Source organism: Amblyraja radiata, chromosome 2, assembly GCF_010909765.2.
Source record: "Amblyraja radiata isolate CabotCenter1 chromosome 2, sAmbRad1.1.pri, whole genome shotgun sequence".
Taxonomy (NCBI): domain Eukaryota; kingdom Metazoa; phylum Chordata; class Chondrichthyes; order Rajiformes; family Rajidae; genus Amblyraja; species Amblyraja radiata.
Genome location: NC_045957.1, coordinates 122,913,165 through 122,931,445, shown reverse-complemented (window position 1 = coordinate 122,931,445; position 18,281 = coordinate 122,913,165). Strand labels below are relative to the sequence as shown.

At 48.7% G+C, this 18,281-nt stretch overlaps 1 protein-coding gene across 1 annotated transcript in view; it reads left to right on the top strand.

Annotated features, from left to right (window-relative positions):
* The window catches only part of myo10 (myosin X), a 204,671-nt gene that overhangs the window by 39,269 nt on the left and 147,121 nt on the right, over positions 1–18,281 (top strand). Inside the window, 1 exon segment of the mRNA XM_033040061.1 lies at positions 17,286–17,384. Within this exon segment, the coding sequence (XP_032895952.1) occupies positions 17,286–17,384 (99 nt within the window).

The following is an 18,281-nucleotide window of genomic DNA, read 5'->3' as shown; positions in this document are numbered from 1 at the left end:
ACTGTTTGAAGTTGTTGCCAACAACACAGCTCTCTGTAAAACTGCAGTCATGAGTTTCCAATTCTTGCCCACAACCAGAAATCTAATTTATTAAAGATTCCCTGCGTGAACACATCCAGCAGCTGCTCGCACTGTGTCACCAATCGCCGATGATACAGTTGAGTTCAGTTTATCGTTGCGTGTAGCGAGGGACAGTGCATAAGCATTTGTTGCGTGCTAACCAGCCAGCGGAAGGCAGAGATAGATAGATTCTTGATTAGTGCGGGTGTCGGAGGTTATGGGGAGAAGGCAGAAGAATGGGGTTCAGAGCGAGAGATAGATCAGCCAAAAATGAATGGCGGATTAGACTTGATAAACAATAGACAACAGGTGCAGGAGTAGGCCATTCGACACTTCGAGCCAGCACCGCCATTCAATGTGATCATGGCTGATCATCCCCAATCAGTACGGGATTGACACATAATACCATAAGTGAAAAGGAGCAGAATTAGGCCATTGGGCCCCATCAAGTCTACTCCGCCATTCATTCACGGCTGATCTATCTCTCCCTCCTAACCCCATTCTCCTGCCTTCTCCACATAACCCCTGACACCCGTACTAATCAAGAATCTATCTATCTCTGCCGTAAAAATACCCACTGACTTGTCCTCCACAGCCTTCTGCAGCAATGAATTCCACAGATTCACCATCCTCTGACTAAAGAAAATATTCCTCATCTCCTTCCTAAAGCAACGTTCTTTTATTCTAAGGCTGCGCCCTCCGGTCCTAGACTCTCCCACTGGTGGTAACATCCTCTCCACATCTATGCGCCAATTTTTGCTGCTTGTCTTATTTACAGAAATATCTGATTGCTGGTGAGCAGCATGGTGGAGCAGCGGTAGAGTTGCTGCCTCACTGCGCCAGAGACCCGGGTTCCATCCCGACTACGGGTACTGTCTATACGGAGTTCGCACGTTCTCCCTGTGACTGCGTGGGTTTTCTCCGGGTGCTCCGGTTTCCTCCCACACTCCAAAGACCTATTATTGGATTATCCTGTATCTGTACACTGTAAACGGCTCGATTGTAATCATGTGTTGTCTTTCCGCTGACTGGTTAGCACGTAACAAAAGCTTTTCACTGTACTCTGGTACACGTGACAATAAAGGGTCTGTCCCACTTGGTGATTTTTTCGGCGACTGCTGGCACCATTGACTGACGTATAAGGTCACCGAAAAATTCGCAGCGTGATGCGGCGTGATGACGTATTGGCGCGCTGTGTTTTTTCAAGTGTCGCAACTTTTTTTTAGTCGCCTCTGGATTTTGAAATGTTCAATAGACAATAGGTGCAGGAGTAGGTCATTTGGCCCTTCGAGCCAGCACCGTCATTCAATGTGAATGGCAGAGATAGATAGATTCTTGATTAGTACGGGTGTCAGGGGTTATGGGGAGAATAGAATAGAATACGTTTATTGTCATTGCACAAACAACTGTGCAACAAAATGCCATTGCAACTCCTTCGGTGTGTACATAAAAGACACAGGATAAAAAATTAAAAAAGTACAAAACACAACAGCCATTGACTCACAAATACACAAGATCAGTAAGGAAAATAATAAATAAATAGGTATTAAAATATTTTAAAAGAATATAGCGCATTATCTTGCACCCCGAATTATATTGTGCTTCCTCCAGTGTTCTCTGTTAGAGTTAAGTTCTTTTATCGCACATGGGTAGAAACTATTTTTTAGTCTACCGGTGCGAGCCTTCATAGACCTGTATCGAGAAGGCAGGAGAATGGGGTTAGGAGGGAGAGATAGTATGGCGTGATAGAATGGCAGAATAGACTTGATGGGCCGAATGGGCCAAAATCTTTTGGCGAAACTGATATGACGCCGGCAGTCGCTGAAAAAAAATTGCCAAGTGGGACAGGCCCTTGAACTAAACTCAACCAACGCTGAAACTGCAGCAGTATTTAAAGCAACTGAAAAACTATTCTCATTATTGAAATTACTCCAAGCTCTCGGCAAGAAAGCGTGCGCTCAGGAGTTGCGAATTCAGCAGTGAAGCCAAACTCTGTGAGTGAGCCTTTGGGAAAAGCATCAACTTGCTGACTCCAGACCTAATTCCAGAAAGGAATCAGCTTCTGTGGCCTTGTGTAGCAAGACATTCCTCCAGCCTCCACAAACATGCAGACCACAAGCAAACACGGCACAGCTCATCTTCTCCAACTCTTAAAGGCCTGTCCCACGATGCGAGTTTACCCAAGAGCTCTTCCGAGTTTAAAAAAAATAGTTTTTTTTTATTCTTGTAAATTTTTCACACTGTTGAAAAAACCTCACGAGTTTCATGAGCTTACCGCGTTTCCCGAGTACCTGCCGTTACAAGCCGCTACGAGACGCCCCCCAGCTCCGATGTACCCACTACGTACATTCTACGTACTTACCACGAGTTTGATTTTTTTTTTAAACTCGGGAGAGCTCATGGCTGAACTCGCATCATGGGACAGGCTCTTTATCCCTGCCTTGTTACTTCTAAACTTCTTCCCAAGCATAGACGCAAGGAAATGCAGATGCTGGAATCTTGCATACAACACTGAGTGCTGGAGTAACTCAGCGGGTCGGGCAGCATCTCTGGAGAATGTGGGAGAACGTACAAACTCCGTACAGACAGCATCCGTAGTTAGGATCGAACCCGGATCTCTGGCGCAGTGAGGCTGCAGCTCTAGCGCTGCGCCACCGTTCCGTGCTTATAGCACAAATACTTTGTGTTTTAATTGCGTTCCGCTGTTCCTCAGTACATGTGACAATGCTAAACCAACCTGAAAGTGTGTGGCACGGTGGCGCAGCGGTAGAGTTGCTGCCTCACAGCGCCAGAGACCCGGGTTCATCCCCGACCACGGGTGCTGTCTGTACGGAGTTTGTACGTTCTCTCTGTGACCCTGTGGGTTTTCTCCGGGTGCTCCGGTTTCCTCCCACACTCCAAAGACGTGCGGGTTTGTTGGTGAATTGGTTCCGTTTTTTTTTAAAAAGCTGTAAATTGTCCCTAATGTGTGTTTGATTGTGATGACTGGTCGGCGCTGACTCGATGGGCCGAAGGGCCTGTTTCCGCACTGTATCTCCAAACTAAACTAAACCTAGATGGTGGGCATGGACACGTTGGGCTGAAGGGCCTGTCGACGTGCTGTATGACTCTGTGACTCATCTGGTGCTGTTGTTGTTGCTGGAATCCTCTGTCTGTGTTTTCTGAGCACGATAATTCCACCACTTATGTTCAATCCATCAACCATGATGGGAGATTGTAAACATGACATTTGTCTCTTCAGTGTAGTCAACTTGGTAGCACTCTCACTCCACAGACTCTTGGCTGCTGATCTGAGCTCTCAGCATGACTTTGGCACGTTTAGGTTGCCTTGTCACCAGGGTACAAGATGAGGTCTCCACATGTCCAGGAGCGCGTAGAAAAATCACTCGCGTTATTTACTTGGCTTAAGATACGGCGTGGAAACAGGCCGTTCGGCCCGGTGAGTCTATTCTGACCATCGATCACCTGGGTGTTTGCACTAGTTCTACATGATTCGTAGAGTCATCCAGCACGGAAACAGGCCCTTCGGCCCACCGAGTCCGTGCCAGCCAGCGATCCCCGCACACTAACACTACCCTACCCACACCAGGGACAATTCACAAAGTTACCTAAGCCAATTAACCTACAAACCCGCACGTCTTTGGAGTGTGGGAGGAAACCGGAGCACCCGGAGAAAACCCACGCAGGTCACGGGGAGAACGTACAAACTCCGTACAGACAGCACCCGTAGTCAGGATGGAACCCGGGTGTCTGGCGCTCTGAGGCGGCAACTCTACCGCTGCGCCACCGTGCTGACCTCCTGTGCTGTTCTCTGTTCTTTGCTCTGGTGAGAAGCTGCTGGAAACAACATGTTTGAGAAAATTACCAAGCTGTTGGCAAGTATGAATAGCTGACCTAAGAACAAATCATGTTTGATGGATTTGAGTCCTTTGAAGCGGTGAATGGGTTGGATGAAGCGACGCAGCTGATGTTCGCCACACCGACCCTCAAAACCCACTCCGTCAGACTGCCACGCCAGGCTTTACACTTTAGAGATACAGCGCGGGCACAGGCCCTTCGGCACACCGGGCCCGCGCCGGCCAGCGATCACCACGCACACTCGCACTATCCTACGCGCCACGAGGGACAATTTACAAAGTTACCAAAGCCAATTAACCTACAAACCTGCATGTCTTTGGAGCGTGTGAGGAAACCAGAGCACCCAGAGAAAACCCACGCAGGTCACGGGGAGAACGTACAAACTCAGTACAGACAGCCCCCGTAGTCAGGATTGAACCCGGGTCTCTGGCGCTGTGAGGCAGCAACTCTACTGCTGTGCCCGCCTGGGCTTGTTAACGAAATTGGAGCCAAATGGGGAAAGAGGTGCCATAGACAGTGAATAACAGAGCTGTTCTTGCTTGGAGCTTGGTGCATTTATTAAAGTATCAGCTCTGTTCTGTTGAAATTCAACATTAAACTCGAGGGAATGAAACACTGTTGATATAATGTGAAATATCTTAATTACTGTCTTCCAAATCAATGCTTGTGCTGTGTGGTTGCGATCTCCACTAATCGCACCTCAACATGCCTCAGAACATCAGTATAGACACGCAGATTGGAAATTGCCCACGTACATCATGCCAGATCAACGAAGAGTTGCTTTCATTAACTGAGCCCAAGCTCCATCCTGGCGAGTCATGGGTTTATGCGTCTGTACTTGCAGGCATGTTTACCAGGGTGTTGCCAGGACTCGAGGGCCTGAGCTGCAGGGAGAGGTTGGGCAGGCTGAGACTCTTGTCATTAGTGCCCAGGAGGCTGAGGTGGTGATCTTATGAAATCAATAGGTGCAGGAGTAGGCCATTCGGCCCTTCGAGCCAGCACCAATGTGATCATGGCTGATCATCCACAATCAGTACCCCGTTCCTGCCTTCTCCCCATATCCCCTGACTGATTGGGGATGATCAGCTATGATCACATTGATTGGCGGTGCTGGCTCGAAATGCCGAATGGCCTACTCCTGCACCTATTGTCTATTGTCTCTGGGTGAAAAAGTGTTTCCTCACAGTGAATTCTCTGCCTCCACCACCCTCTGAGGCAGAGAATTCCACAGTCAACACTTTCTGTGAGAAAAAGTGTTTCCTCGTCTCCATTCTAAATGGCTTACTCCTTATTCTTAAACTGTGGCCCCTGGTTCTGGCCCCCCCCCCCCCCCCCCCCCCCAATGAGGGGAATCATGAGGGGAATCGATAGGGTGAATGTACTCAGTCTTTTACCCAGAGCAGGGGAATCAAGAAGCAGAGGACATGGGTTTAAGGTGAGAGGGGCAACATTTCAATGGAATCTGAGAGTTAACTTTTTCACACAGTATGGGCGTATGGAACGAGCTGCCGGAGGAGGTAGTTGAGGCAGAATGTTGAAACAAGGAACTTCTGATGCTGGTTTACAACAAAAAAAAGACACAGTGCTGGAGTAACTCAGCGGGTCAGGCAGTATCTCTGTAGTTGTGCCTGGAATGATAACAGCATTTAAAAGACAGGTCCATGGATGGGAAAGGTTTAGAGGGATATGGGGCAAACAAAACAAATGGGACTAGCATAGATGGGACATCCTGGTCCGAACGGATGAGTTGGGCCGAAGGGCCTGTTTCCATGCTTTATGACTGTGACTCCATTACTGTATGAGCCAATAAGAGTCATAGAGTGATACAGTGTGGAAACAGGCCCTTCGGCCCAACTTGCCCACACTATCCCAGCAACAACAGTCCCACCTGCCTGCGCATGGTCCATATCCCTCCAAACCTGCCCTGTCCATGTGCCTGTCTAACTGTTTCTTAAACAATGGGATAGTCCCAGCCTCGACTCCCTCCTCTGGCAGTTCATTCCATACACTCACCACCCTTTGTGTGGAAAAGTTACCTCTCAGATTCCTGTTAAATCTTTTCCCCTTCACCTTCAACCTGTGTGCTCTGGTCCTCGATTCCCCTACTCTGGGCAAGAGAAGGGCCGAATGGCCTACTCCTGCACCTATTGTTTTCTATGTGTAAACTGGAGGTTAGTGTGGGCCATCATTCCAATATAAAGACTCCACTGTGATGGATCCTGGTGGGACATGGTCCAGTGATACCGAAGGGTTTGGGGTGGCAAAGAGGCGCGGCGGGTAGAGCTGCTGCCTCACATCGCCTCAGACCCAGGTTCAATCCTGACCTCGGATGCTGTCTGTACGGAGTTTGCACGTTCTACCCGTGACCGTTTTGTACGGAACGAGCTGCCAGAGGAGGTAGTTGAGGCTGGGACTATCGCAGCGTTCAAGAAACATTTAGACAGGTGCATGGATAGGACGGGTTTGGAGGGATATGGGACAAACTCAGGCAGGTGAGACTAGTGTAGATGGGACATCTTGTTCGGATTGTGCAAGTGAGACCACACCTGGAGTATTGCGTACAGTTTTGGTCTCCTAATCTGAGGAAAGACATTCTTGCCATAGAGGGAGTACAGAGAAGGTCCACCAGACTGATTCCTGGGATGGCAGGACCTTCATATGAAGAAAGACTGGATAGACTCGGCTTGTACACGCTAGAATTCAGAAGATTGAGGGGGGATCTTATAGAAACGTACAAAATTCTTAAGGGGTTGGACAGGCTAGATGCAGGAAGATTGTTCCCGATGTTGGGGAAGTCCAGAACTAGGGGTCACAGTTTAAGGATAAGAGGGAAGTCTTTTAGGACCGAGATGAGAAAATCATTTTTTACACAGAGAGTGGTGAATCTGTGGAATTCTCTGCCACAGAAGGTAGTTGAGGCCAGTTCATTGGCTATATTTAAGAGGGAGTTAGATGTGGCCCTTGTGGCTAAAGGGATCAGGGGCTATGGAGAGGGCAGGGATGGGATACTGAGTTGGATGATCAGCCATGATCATATCAAATGGCGGTGCAGGCTCGAAGGGCTGAATGGCCTACTCCTGCACCTATTTTCTATGTTTCTAAGTTGGGCCGAAGGGCCTGTTTCCACACTGTATCACTCTATGACCGGGTCTATGAGGATGTTGCCAGGACTAGAGGGTCTGAGCTCTAGGGAGAGGTGGAGCAGGCCTGGACTCTCTTCCTTGGAGCGAAGGGGGATGGGGGAAGGGGGATGTTTTATTATTATTAATGTTTAGTGTTGTCTGAGTCATTCGTAACTGTCACTGTATGTCATGTTGTTACTTGTGGGCGGAGCACAAAGGCAAATTCCTTGTATGTGAATACTTGGCCGATAAACTTACTTACTTATCTTATAGAGGTGTATAAAATCATGAGAGGAATAGATCGGGTAGGTACACAGAATCTCTTGCCCAGAGTAGGGGAATCGAGGACCAGAGGACATAGATTTAAGGTGAAGGGGAAAAGATTTAATAGGAATCAGAGGGGTAACTTTTTGACACAGAGGGTGATGGGTGTATGGAACGAGCTGCCAGAGGAGGTAGTTGAGGCTGGGACTACCCCAATGTTTAAGGAGCAGTTAGACAGGTACATGGATAGGACAGGTTTAGAAGGATATGGGAGGGTGGGACTGGTGTAGATGGGACATGTTGGCCGGTGTGGGCAAGTTGGGCCTGTTTTCACGCTGTATCACTCTATGAGTCTAAATTTGATGGGCCAAATGGCCTCATTCATATGAACTTCTGAATGAGAGGAGCTGGGCCCAACTTCCTTCCCGGCAGGAAGGGCGGATGTGGCTGGTTGTGGTTCGGGCGGGAGGGAGGGAGGGTGTTGGTTGGAGCACCTGCAGCTCCAGCTCCGGAGTCACGCCACATCCTGTGTCGGGGAGATTGCTTCCTTCTCCCAGCCCCTCGCCAACCTCCCGCCCAGGCCAGACGTTCCTCTGCCTCCACCCAAACAACCCTGCCAATCTCACACAGCCCCTTCCAGTACTCAAACACCCAGCGGGTCTATTAAAGGCAGAGATAGATTCTTTATTCTTTATTATAGGTGCAGGAGGAGGCCATTCGGCCCTTTGAGCCAGCACCGCCATTCATTGTGATCATGGCTGATCGTCCCGTATCAATAACCCATGCCTGCCTTCTCCCCATATCCCTTGACTCCACTAGCCCCTAGAGATCTATCTAACTCTCTCTTAAATCATCCAGTGATTTGGCCTCCACTGCCCTCTGTGGCAGGGAATTCCATAAATTCACAACTCTCTGGGTGAAAACGTTTTTTCTCACCTCAGTCTTAAATGGCCTCCCCTTTATTCTAAGACTGTGGCCCCTGGTTCTGGACTCGCCCAACATTGGGAACATTTTTCGTAGAGTTCAAAATTCAAGAGCGTTTATTGTCATGTGTCCCAGATAGGACAATGAAATTCCTGCTTTGCTTCCTCACAACAGAATATAGTAGGCATGAATACAGAACAGATCGGTGTGACCATATACCATTGAATATACATATATTTATATGCACACATAAATAAGCAGATAAAGTGCAATGGGCTATTAATGTTCAGAGTTTTGTTTGAGTTGAGTTTAATAGCCTGATGGCTGTGGGGAAGCAGCTATTCCTGAACCTGGTTGTTGCAATCTTCAGGCTCCTGTACCTTCTACCTGAAGGCAGCGGGGAGATGAGTGTGTGGTCAGGATGGTGTGGGTTCTTGATGATGCTGCCAGCCTTTTTGAGGCAGCGACTGCGATAGATCCCCTCGATGGTAGGGAAGTCAGAGCCGATGATGGACTGGGCAGTGTTTACAATCTTTTGTAGTCTTTTCCACTCCAGGGCGCTCAAGTTGCCGAACCAAGCCACGATGCAACCGGTCAGCATGCTCTCTACTGTGCACCTGTAGAAGTTCAAGAGAGTCTTCCTTGACAAACCAACTCTCCGTAATCTTCTCAGGAAGTAGAGGCGCTGATGTGCTTTATTTATAATTGCATCAGTGTACTCGGACCAGGAGAGATCTTCAGAGATGTGCACGCCCAGGAATTGATTAGTACGGGCGTCAGGGGTTATGGGGAGAAGGCAGGAGAATGGGGTTAGGAGGGTGAGATGCATCAGCCATGATTGAGTGGCGGAGTGGACTTGATGGGCCGATTGGCCTAATTCTAGTCCTGTTCCTTCATCATCATCATCGGCGGTCACTCGGAACTAGTATGACTGTCCTCTCATGGAGGACGCCTGTGCGTGACTTTGTTTAACGTGGGGAGACTGGTGCACAGATAGCCACCACACGGTCCTTGACAGATCTGGGTCAGGATCTAGTGGCATGGAGTCCAAGACGACCGGAGACCCTTTTCTGCTGCAGCCTTCATCCGCCTTCTCAGCCGTTGTGACGCTCCACTAAGGTCGAGAGTCAAGAGTGTTTTATTGTCATTTGTCCCGTACGGGACAATGATATTCTTACTTGCTGCAGCACAACACAATATGTGAATATGTAAACATTGTATATAACGGGAAAAAAAGAAAAAGTTCAATAAATAACAAATATAGTGCAAATAACAAATAATAATATAGTCTTTTGCAGTTCAGAGCTCAGAGCTTATTGTGTTTACTAACCTGATGGCTGTGGGGAAGAAGCTGTTCCTGAACCTGGACGTTGCAGTCTTTAGGCTCCTGTACCTTCTTCCTGATGGCAGTGGTGAGATAAGTGTGTGGCCAGGATGGTGTGGGTCCTTGATGATGTTGGCTGCCTTATTGAGGCAGCGACTACGATAGATCCCTTCGACGGTGGGGAGGTCAGAGCCGGTGATGGACTGGGCAGTGGCCACAACTTTTTGTAGTCTTTACCGCTCCTGGGCGTTCAAGTTGGCCACGATGCAACCAGTCAGAATGCTCTCTACCGTGCACCTGTAGAAGTTTAGGAGAACCCTCTACGACTTGCGGAATCTCCGTAATCTTCTCGGGAAGTAGAGACGTTGATGTGCCTTCTTTACAGTTGCATCAGTGTGCTGGGTCCAGGAAAGATCTTCTGATATATGCATCATCCTCCACCTGTTCCACCGTTGAGGTCTTGGTTGGATTGGCTCTTTGTCAGGGACCTCCCCCTCGACCTCACCGCCATAGGTGGCCCTACCAGGAGCACAGCTCCAGATGGCATTGCTCTCAGGATCTCAGGACCACACAAGCTTCTCCACCCCTGTCTCAGTATTTGATGGGGCTGCTCCTCGCTTTCTGGCTGCACCCCAGTCCCACCATCCTCACCTTCAAGCACCCTGCGGACAGGAGAGAGCGGAGAGCAGAGGATGCCCTGGTTCATAAGTGATCAGAGCAGAATTTGCTCATTCGGCTCATCAAGTCTACTCCGCCATCCAATCACGACCTCTCAACCCCATTCTCCTGCCTTCTCCCCATAACCCCTGACACCCGTACTAATCTCTGCCTTAAAAATATCTATTGACTTAGATAGACACTGGAGTAACTCAGTGGGTCAGGCAGCATCTCTGGAGAACATGGATAGGTGACATAGAAACATAGAAAATAGGTGCAGGAGTAGGCCATTCGGCCCTTCGAGCCTGCACCGCCATTCAATATGATCATGGCTGATCATCCAACTCAGTATCCTGTACCTACCTTCTCTCCATACCCCCTGATCCCTCTAGCCACAAGAGCCACATCTAACTCCCTCTTAAATATAGCCAATGAACTGGCTTTCACAAAGTGCTGGAGTAACTCAGCGGGTCAGGCAGCATCTCTGGAAGACATGGATAGGTGACGTTTCACAGAGTGCTGGAGTAACTCAGCGGGTTAGGCAGCATCAGTGGAGAACATGGATATGTGACGTTTCACAGAGTGCTGGCGTAACTCAGCGGGTCAGGCAGCATCTGTGGAGAACATGGATAGGTGACGTTTCAAGGAGTGCTGGAGTAACTCAGCGGGTCAGGCAGCATCTGTGGAGAACATGGATAGGTGACGTTTCAAGGAGTGCTGGAGTAACTCAGCGGGTCAGGCAGCATCTGTGGAGAACATGGATAGGTGACGTTTCAAGGAGTGTTGGAGTAAGCTGCCTGATCCGCTGAGTTACTCCAGTACTGTGTGTTTTACACTTGATGTAGTGCCATTTTGCATAAACCGGTTTTTCAGTCCTGTCCCAATCAAATATCACCACAAAGAACGTGCATTTGCTTACTGTAATTCTAAGCTGTTTGTATATATTAGAGTAAGTAATTTGATCAGTGAATTAGAGTCAAGAGTGTGGAGGCACGGTGGTGCAGCGGTATGGTTGCTGCGCTTACAGACCCGGGTTCGATCCTGACTCCGGGTGCTTGTCTGTACGGAGTATGTGCGTTCTCCCTGTGCCCGTGTGGGCTTTCTCCGAAACCTTCGGTTTCCTCCCACGCTGCAAAGACCAAGTTTAAGTTCACATTTATTGTCCATGATCAGAGGGCATAGGTTTAAGGTGAAGGGGAAAAGATTTAATAGGAATCTGAGAGGTAACTTTTTTCACACAGAGGGTGGTGGGTGTATGGAACGAGCTGCCGGAGGCGATAGTTGAGGCTGGAACTATCCCAACATTTAAACAGTTAGACAGGTACATAGATAGGACAAGTTTAGAGGAATAATAGATAATAGATGATAGGTGCAGGAGTAGGCCATTCAGCCCTTTGGGCCAGCACCGCCATTTAATGTGATCATGGCTGATCATCCCCAATCAGTACCCCGTTCCTGCCTTCTCCCCATATCCCCTGACTCCACTATTTGTAAGAGCCTATCTAGCTCTCTCTTGAAAGCATCCAGAGAACCTGCCTCCACCGCCCTCCGTGGCCGAGAATTCCACAGACTCACAGCTCTCTGGGTGAAAAAGTGTTTCCTCGTCTCCGTTCTCAATGGCTTACTCCTTATTCTTAAACTGTGGCCCCTGGTTCTGGACTCCCCCAACATCGGAAACATGTTTCCCTGCCTCCAGCGTGTCCAAACCCTTAACAATCTTAAATGTTTCAATAAGATCCCCTCGCATCCTTCTAAACTCCAGAGTATATGGACCAAACGCAGGCAGGTGGGACTCGAGTAGCTGGGACATTGTTAGTCGGTGTGGGCGAGTTGGGCCGAAGGGCTTGTTTCCACACTGGATCACTCTGTGACTCTCTGAGCGTAAATTATGCGGTTGTGGACTTTCAAAGGAAAATTTATCGGGCACCAGCCTGGTATGTCTGTTAATATTTTGGCTTCATGAAATGGAATTATAAAATATTTATCTTATTGTGTGGAGGCAACACCACAAGCTGTATCTTGCACCTGCTTCCTCCATCTGACGGGCACCGGGAAAATGGAATGAGCTCTGAATTCTCCCCAGTGACCTCGTGTCTATTCCCTGCCCCCCCCTCCCCTCCCCGACTCCAGCACGCACTCCTCACCAACAACCCCACCCCAGTCACTCTGCTCCTTTCCCCTCCTTTGTAAACTCACGGTGGCGCGGCGTGAGAGTCGCTGCCTCACAACGCCACTTCCTGGCCACGGGTGCTGCCTGTACGCAGTCTGCACGTTCTCCCCGTGACCTGCGTGGGTTTTCTCCGGGTGCTCCGCTTTCCTCCCACACTCCAAAGACATAGAAACATAGAAACATAGACAGTAGGTGCAGGAGTAGGCCCTTCGAGCCTGCACAGCCATTCAATGTGATCATGGCTGATCATCCAACCCAGTATCCTGTACCTGCCTTTTCTCCATACCCCCTGATCCCTTTAGCCACAAGGGCCACATCTAACTCCCTCTTAAATATAGCCAATGAACTGGCCTCAACTACCTTCTGTGGCAGAGAATTCCACAGATTCACCACTCTCTGTGTGAATTTTTTTTTTCTCATCGCGGGTGTGTGGGTTAATTGGCTTCGGTAAAAGGTTTTCCCCTGGTGTGTTGGCTAGTGTTACAATAAAGCGCTCCTTTGTAGTTTAGTCCAGAGATACAGCGCGGAAACAGGCTCTTCGGCCCACCCAGCCTGCACCAACCAGCGATCCCCGCACATTAACACCATCCAACACATACCGGGGACAATTTACATTTACACCAAGCCAATTAGCCTACAAACCTGTACGTCTTTGGAGCGTGGGAGGAAACCGAAGATCTTGGATGAAATCCTTTGGAGTGGGGTTGAGACAAGGAACATTGTCGGTGGGCGGTGCGGACTGGGTGGGCCGAAGGGCCTGTGCCTCTAAACTAAACTAAAGCCACACCACATAACACCAACACCATAGTCTACAAAGCCCTCGAATTTGACGGCCTTCCACAAAACAACCAAATTAGTGACTACACAAAAATGCTGGAGAAACTCAGCGGGTGCAGCAGCATCTATGGAGCGAAGGAAATAGGCGACGTTTCGGCCCGAAACGTCGCCTATTTCCTTCGCTCCATAGATGCTGCTGCACCCGCTGAGTTTCACCAGCATTTTTGTGTACATTCGATCTTCCAGCATCTGCAGTTCCTTCTTGAACAAATTAGTGACTAAATGGACAGTCGAGAATCAAAAAGTCCCATTGTTTCATTCTTAATAAAAATGATTCAGCATAAGTTTTGTCGTCATTTCCAGTTATTGAAATTGGGTTAGTCACAGAGAGCAGACCTGACAGCAATTAAATATCGAGCCACAGGAAACTGTAGTTAGAGTGCTCAGCGACACGGTGTCGGGACAACAGGCTCAACAAGACGGCATTGGGTCGGCACGGTGGCGCAGCGGTAGAGTTGCTGCCTCACAGCGCCAGAGACCCGGGTTCCATCCTGACTACGGGTGCCGTCTGGCTTGTACGTTCTCCCCGTGACCGCCTGGGTTTTCTCCGGGTCCTAACAAGAGGAGTCAAGTATATGAGCAAAGAGGTCCTTCTGCAGTTGTACAGGGCCCTAGTGAGACCACACCTGGAGTATTGTGTGCAGTTTTGGTCTCCTAATTTGAGGAAGGACATTCTTGCTATTGAGGGAGTGCAGCGTAGGTTTACAAGGTTAATTCCCGGGATGGCGGGACTGTCATATGAATGCAGCGGCTGGGCTTGTACACTCTGGAGTTTAGAAGGATGAGAGGGTATCTATTGAAAACATATAAGATTATTAAGGGACACGCTGGAGGCAGGAAACGTGTTTTCGATGTTGGGGGAGTCCAGGACCAGGGGCCACAGTTTAAGAATAAGGGGTAAGCCATTTAGAACGGAGACGAGGAAACACTTTTTCTCACAGTGAGTTGTGAGTCCTGTGGAATTCTCTGCCTCAGAGGGCAGCGGAGGCCAGATCTCTGGATACTTTCAAGAGAGAGCTAGACAGGGCTCTTAAGATAGCGGAGTCAGGGGATATGGGGACAATTCCACAGACTCACCACTTTCTGTGAGAAAAAAGTGGTTCCTCGTCTCCGTTCTAAAAAACTGTTTAAGGAACAGTTGACGGGTACATGGATCAGTACATGGTACATAGCTCAGCCACTTCAACGGACAGGTTGGAGGGTTATGGACCAATTGCAGGCAAGTGGGACTAGGGTAAGGGGGGGCATGTTGGCCGGAGTGGGCGAGTTGGGCCAAAGGGCCTGTTTCTACACTGTATCACTCTACGACTCTCTGTGACTCTCTGCCATTTTGTGGTTTAAATTATAACCAGACTAATGAATGATTTGGACTGTAAAAACTTCAATCATTGCCCCATAGCAGTGATTAATATTCTGCCTCATCTAGATTACCCATTACTGATTATGAAACAAACATTCTATGGTTTGGGAGTTACACCACTAATCTACCAACCTCGAAGGTTCAAAGGTATTTTATTGTCACATGCACCAATTAAGGTCCAGTGACGCTTCAATATTATTGGGAAAGGCAGAGGAACAGGCCCTTCGGCCCACAATATCTGTGCTGAACATGATGCCAAGACCTACTCTTTATCTGCCCACTCGTGATCCATATCCCTCCATTCCTTGCACCTAGCCTATCCAAAGGTCTCTTAAACGCCACAATAGGGTCTGCTTCCACCACCACCACCTCTGGCAGCGCGTTCTAGGTCCCCACCACCCTCTGTGTAAGAACAAGCTTGTCCCCCGCACATCTCATTTCAACTTTGCCCCTCTCAACCTTAAAGCCGTGCCCCCCTGGCCCTTGATTATTCCATCCCGGCAAATCGGTTCCGACTGTCTATCCTAAAAAATACTGTCATGACTTTGCTCGTGAACGCAAGTCATCGCTTACTGATGTCTGTGAATCATTCAGATGTGCGTTCTTGAAGTAGTTTCTCTTGCAGATCGAAGGTAGACACAAAATGCTGGGGTAACTCAGCGGGACAGGCAGCGTCTCTGGATAGAAGGAATGGGCGACGTTTCGGGGTCGGGACCTTTCTTCAGAACGATCATGACCCGAAACATCACCCGTTCCTTCTCCCCAGAGGTGCTGCCTGTCCCGCTGAGTTACCTCAGCATTTTGAGTCTATCTTCGGTGTAAACCAGCATCTGCAGTTCCTTCCTGCTCAAGTGAGAGAGTGTGAAGAGTGTTTTATTGTCGCATGTCCTAGATAGAACAATGCTATTCTTACTTGCAGCAGCGCAGCACAATATGTAAACATAGTGCACTGTGAACAATATAACAAACGAGAACAAAAATCTTATGTATATGTGTGTGTATATATATATACACACTCACACACACACATGCACACACACATACATATATGTACACTTTAAAAACACAAACAATAATCAATAGATATGGAGGCATAGTTTCTGGGACAGTTTAGTTGAGAGATACAGCAAGGAAACAGGCCCTTCGGCCCACCGAGCCCATGCCGACCATCGATCACCCGTTCACACTAATTCTATGTTATCCCACATTCTCGTCCACTCCCTACACAATAGACAATAGGGTCAGGAGTAGGCCATTCATCCCTTCGAGCCAGCACCGCCATTCAATGTGATCATAGCTGATCATCCCCAATCAGTACCCAGTTCCTGCCTTCTCCCCATATCCCCTGACTCCACTATCTTTAAGAGCCCTATCTAGCTCTCTCTTGAAAGCATCCGGAGAACCGGCCTCCACCGCCCTCTGAGGCAGAGAATTCCACAGACTCACAACTCTCTGTGTGAAAAAGTGTTTCCTCATCTCCGTTCTAAATGGTTTACCCCTTATTCTTAAACTGTGGCCCCTGGTTCTGGACTCCCCCAACATCGGGAACCTGTTTCCTGCGTCTCGAGTGTCCAAAGCCTTAATAATCTTATATGTTTGGCACATTGGCCTTCATCGGTCAGAGTAGTGAGTGTAGAAGTTGGGAGGTCATGTTACAATTGTACAAAGACATGGGGGAGGCCATATTTATGGTATTGTGTTCAATTCTGGGCACCGTGTTATAGGCAAGATGTTGTCAAGCTGGAAAGGGTTCAGAGAAGATTTACGAGGATGCTACCAGGAGTTGAGGATGTGAGCTACAGGGAGAGGTTGAGTAGGCTGGGACTCTATTCCATGGAGCGCAGGAGGATGAGGGGTGATCTTATAGAGGTGTACAAAATCATGAGAGGAATAGATCGGGTAGACGCACAGAGTCTTTAATGGCCACGGGACATGCCAACGCCCGCCGGGGGCTCCAACTTTGTGACATTTAGACCTGGAGCGGGGCCGAACATCGCCTGGCACGGCCTTAATGCCCGTGGGAGGTACCATCGTCCGCCTGGGGCTTCAACATCGGGAGAAAAATGGTGTACAGGGGAGAGAAAAGACTTTGCCGTCCATCACAGTGAGGAGGAGATTCACTGTGATGGATGTTTTGTGTGAATTGAATTGTTTGTGTGTCTTGTATGAATTGTTTTGTTTGTATGGCTGTGGAAACAGAGTTTCGTTTGAGCCTCACTGAGGTTCAAATGACAGTGAATAAATATTGAATTGTGTTTTGTCTCTCGTCCACAGTAGGGGAATCGAAGACATTGGTTTAAGATGAATGGGATAAGATTTAATAGGAATCTGAGGGGTAACTTTTTCACACAAAGGGTGGTGGGTGTATGGAACGAGCTGCCGGAGGAGGTAATTGAGGCAGGGACTAACACAACATTTAAGAAACAGTTAGACAGGTACATGGATAGGACAGGTTTGGAGGGATATGGACCAAACGCGGGCTGGTGGGACTATGGTGTAGCTCGGACGTGTTGGGCCGAAGGGCCTGTATCCACGCTGTATCACTCTGACTCAGACAGGATGGAGCCCGGGTGTCTGGCGCTGTAAGGCAGCAGCTCTACCGCTGGGCCACCGTGCCGCTTAATAAACTAACCATAGAAATGTGAGCTGTGGGCGTACGGAAGGAGGGGCGGTGATCTTTGTTGACGCTGTGGTTTTCTCTTGTTGCAGGGGACGGCCGTGTGGTTGAGGGAGAATGGCCAGCATCTTCCCTGCTTCGTTTCCGCGTGTGTGGGAGGAGTGATCAACTTCACCACCGCCCAAGGCCAGGTAAGGCTCAGCGCCGCGCCGACTACTCCTGTGTTCAACGTTGCCCGATGATGCATGTTATTGTCATTGGAGCAGAATTAGGCCATTCGGCCCATCGAGTCCACCCCGCCATTCAATCACGGCTGATCTGGAAACATGGAAAAACAGGCGTGGGAGTAGGCCATTCGGCCCTTTGAGCCAGCACCGCCATTCAATATGATTATGGCAGATCATCCACAATCAGTACCCCGTTCCTGCCTTCTCCCCATATCCCTTAATTCCTTTAGCCCTAAGAGTTAAATCTAACTCTCTCTTGAAAACATCCAGTGAATCGGCCTCCACTGTCTTCTGTGGCATAGAATTCCACAGATTCACAACTCTCTGGGTGAAAATGTTTTTCCTCATCTCAGTCCTAAATGGCCTACGCCTTATTCTTAAACTGGGACCCCTGGTTCTGGACTCCCCCAACCTCGGGAACATTTTTCCTGCATCTAGCCTGTCCAATCCTTTAAGAATTTTATATGTTTCTATAAGATCTCCTCTCATCCTTCTAAATTCCAGTGAATACAAGCCCAGTTGATCCATTCTTTCACCAGATGTCAGTCCCACCATTCCGGGAATTAACCAGGTGAACCTACGCTGCACTCTGTCAATAACAAGAATGTCCTTCCTCAAATTAGGAGACCAAAACTGCACACAATACACCAGGTGTGGTCTCACCAGGGCCCTGTCCAACTGCAGTAGGACCTCCTTGCTCCTAAACTCAAATTATCTCGCAATGAAGGCCAACATGCCATTCGCTTTCTTCACTGCCTGCTGTACCTGCATGCTTACTTTCAGTGACTGATGTACAAGGCCACCCAGGTCTCATTGCACCTCACCTTCTCCTGATCAGACACCATTCAGATAAATAATCTG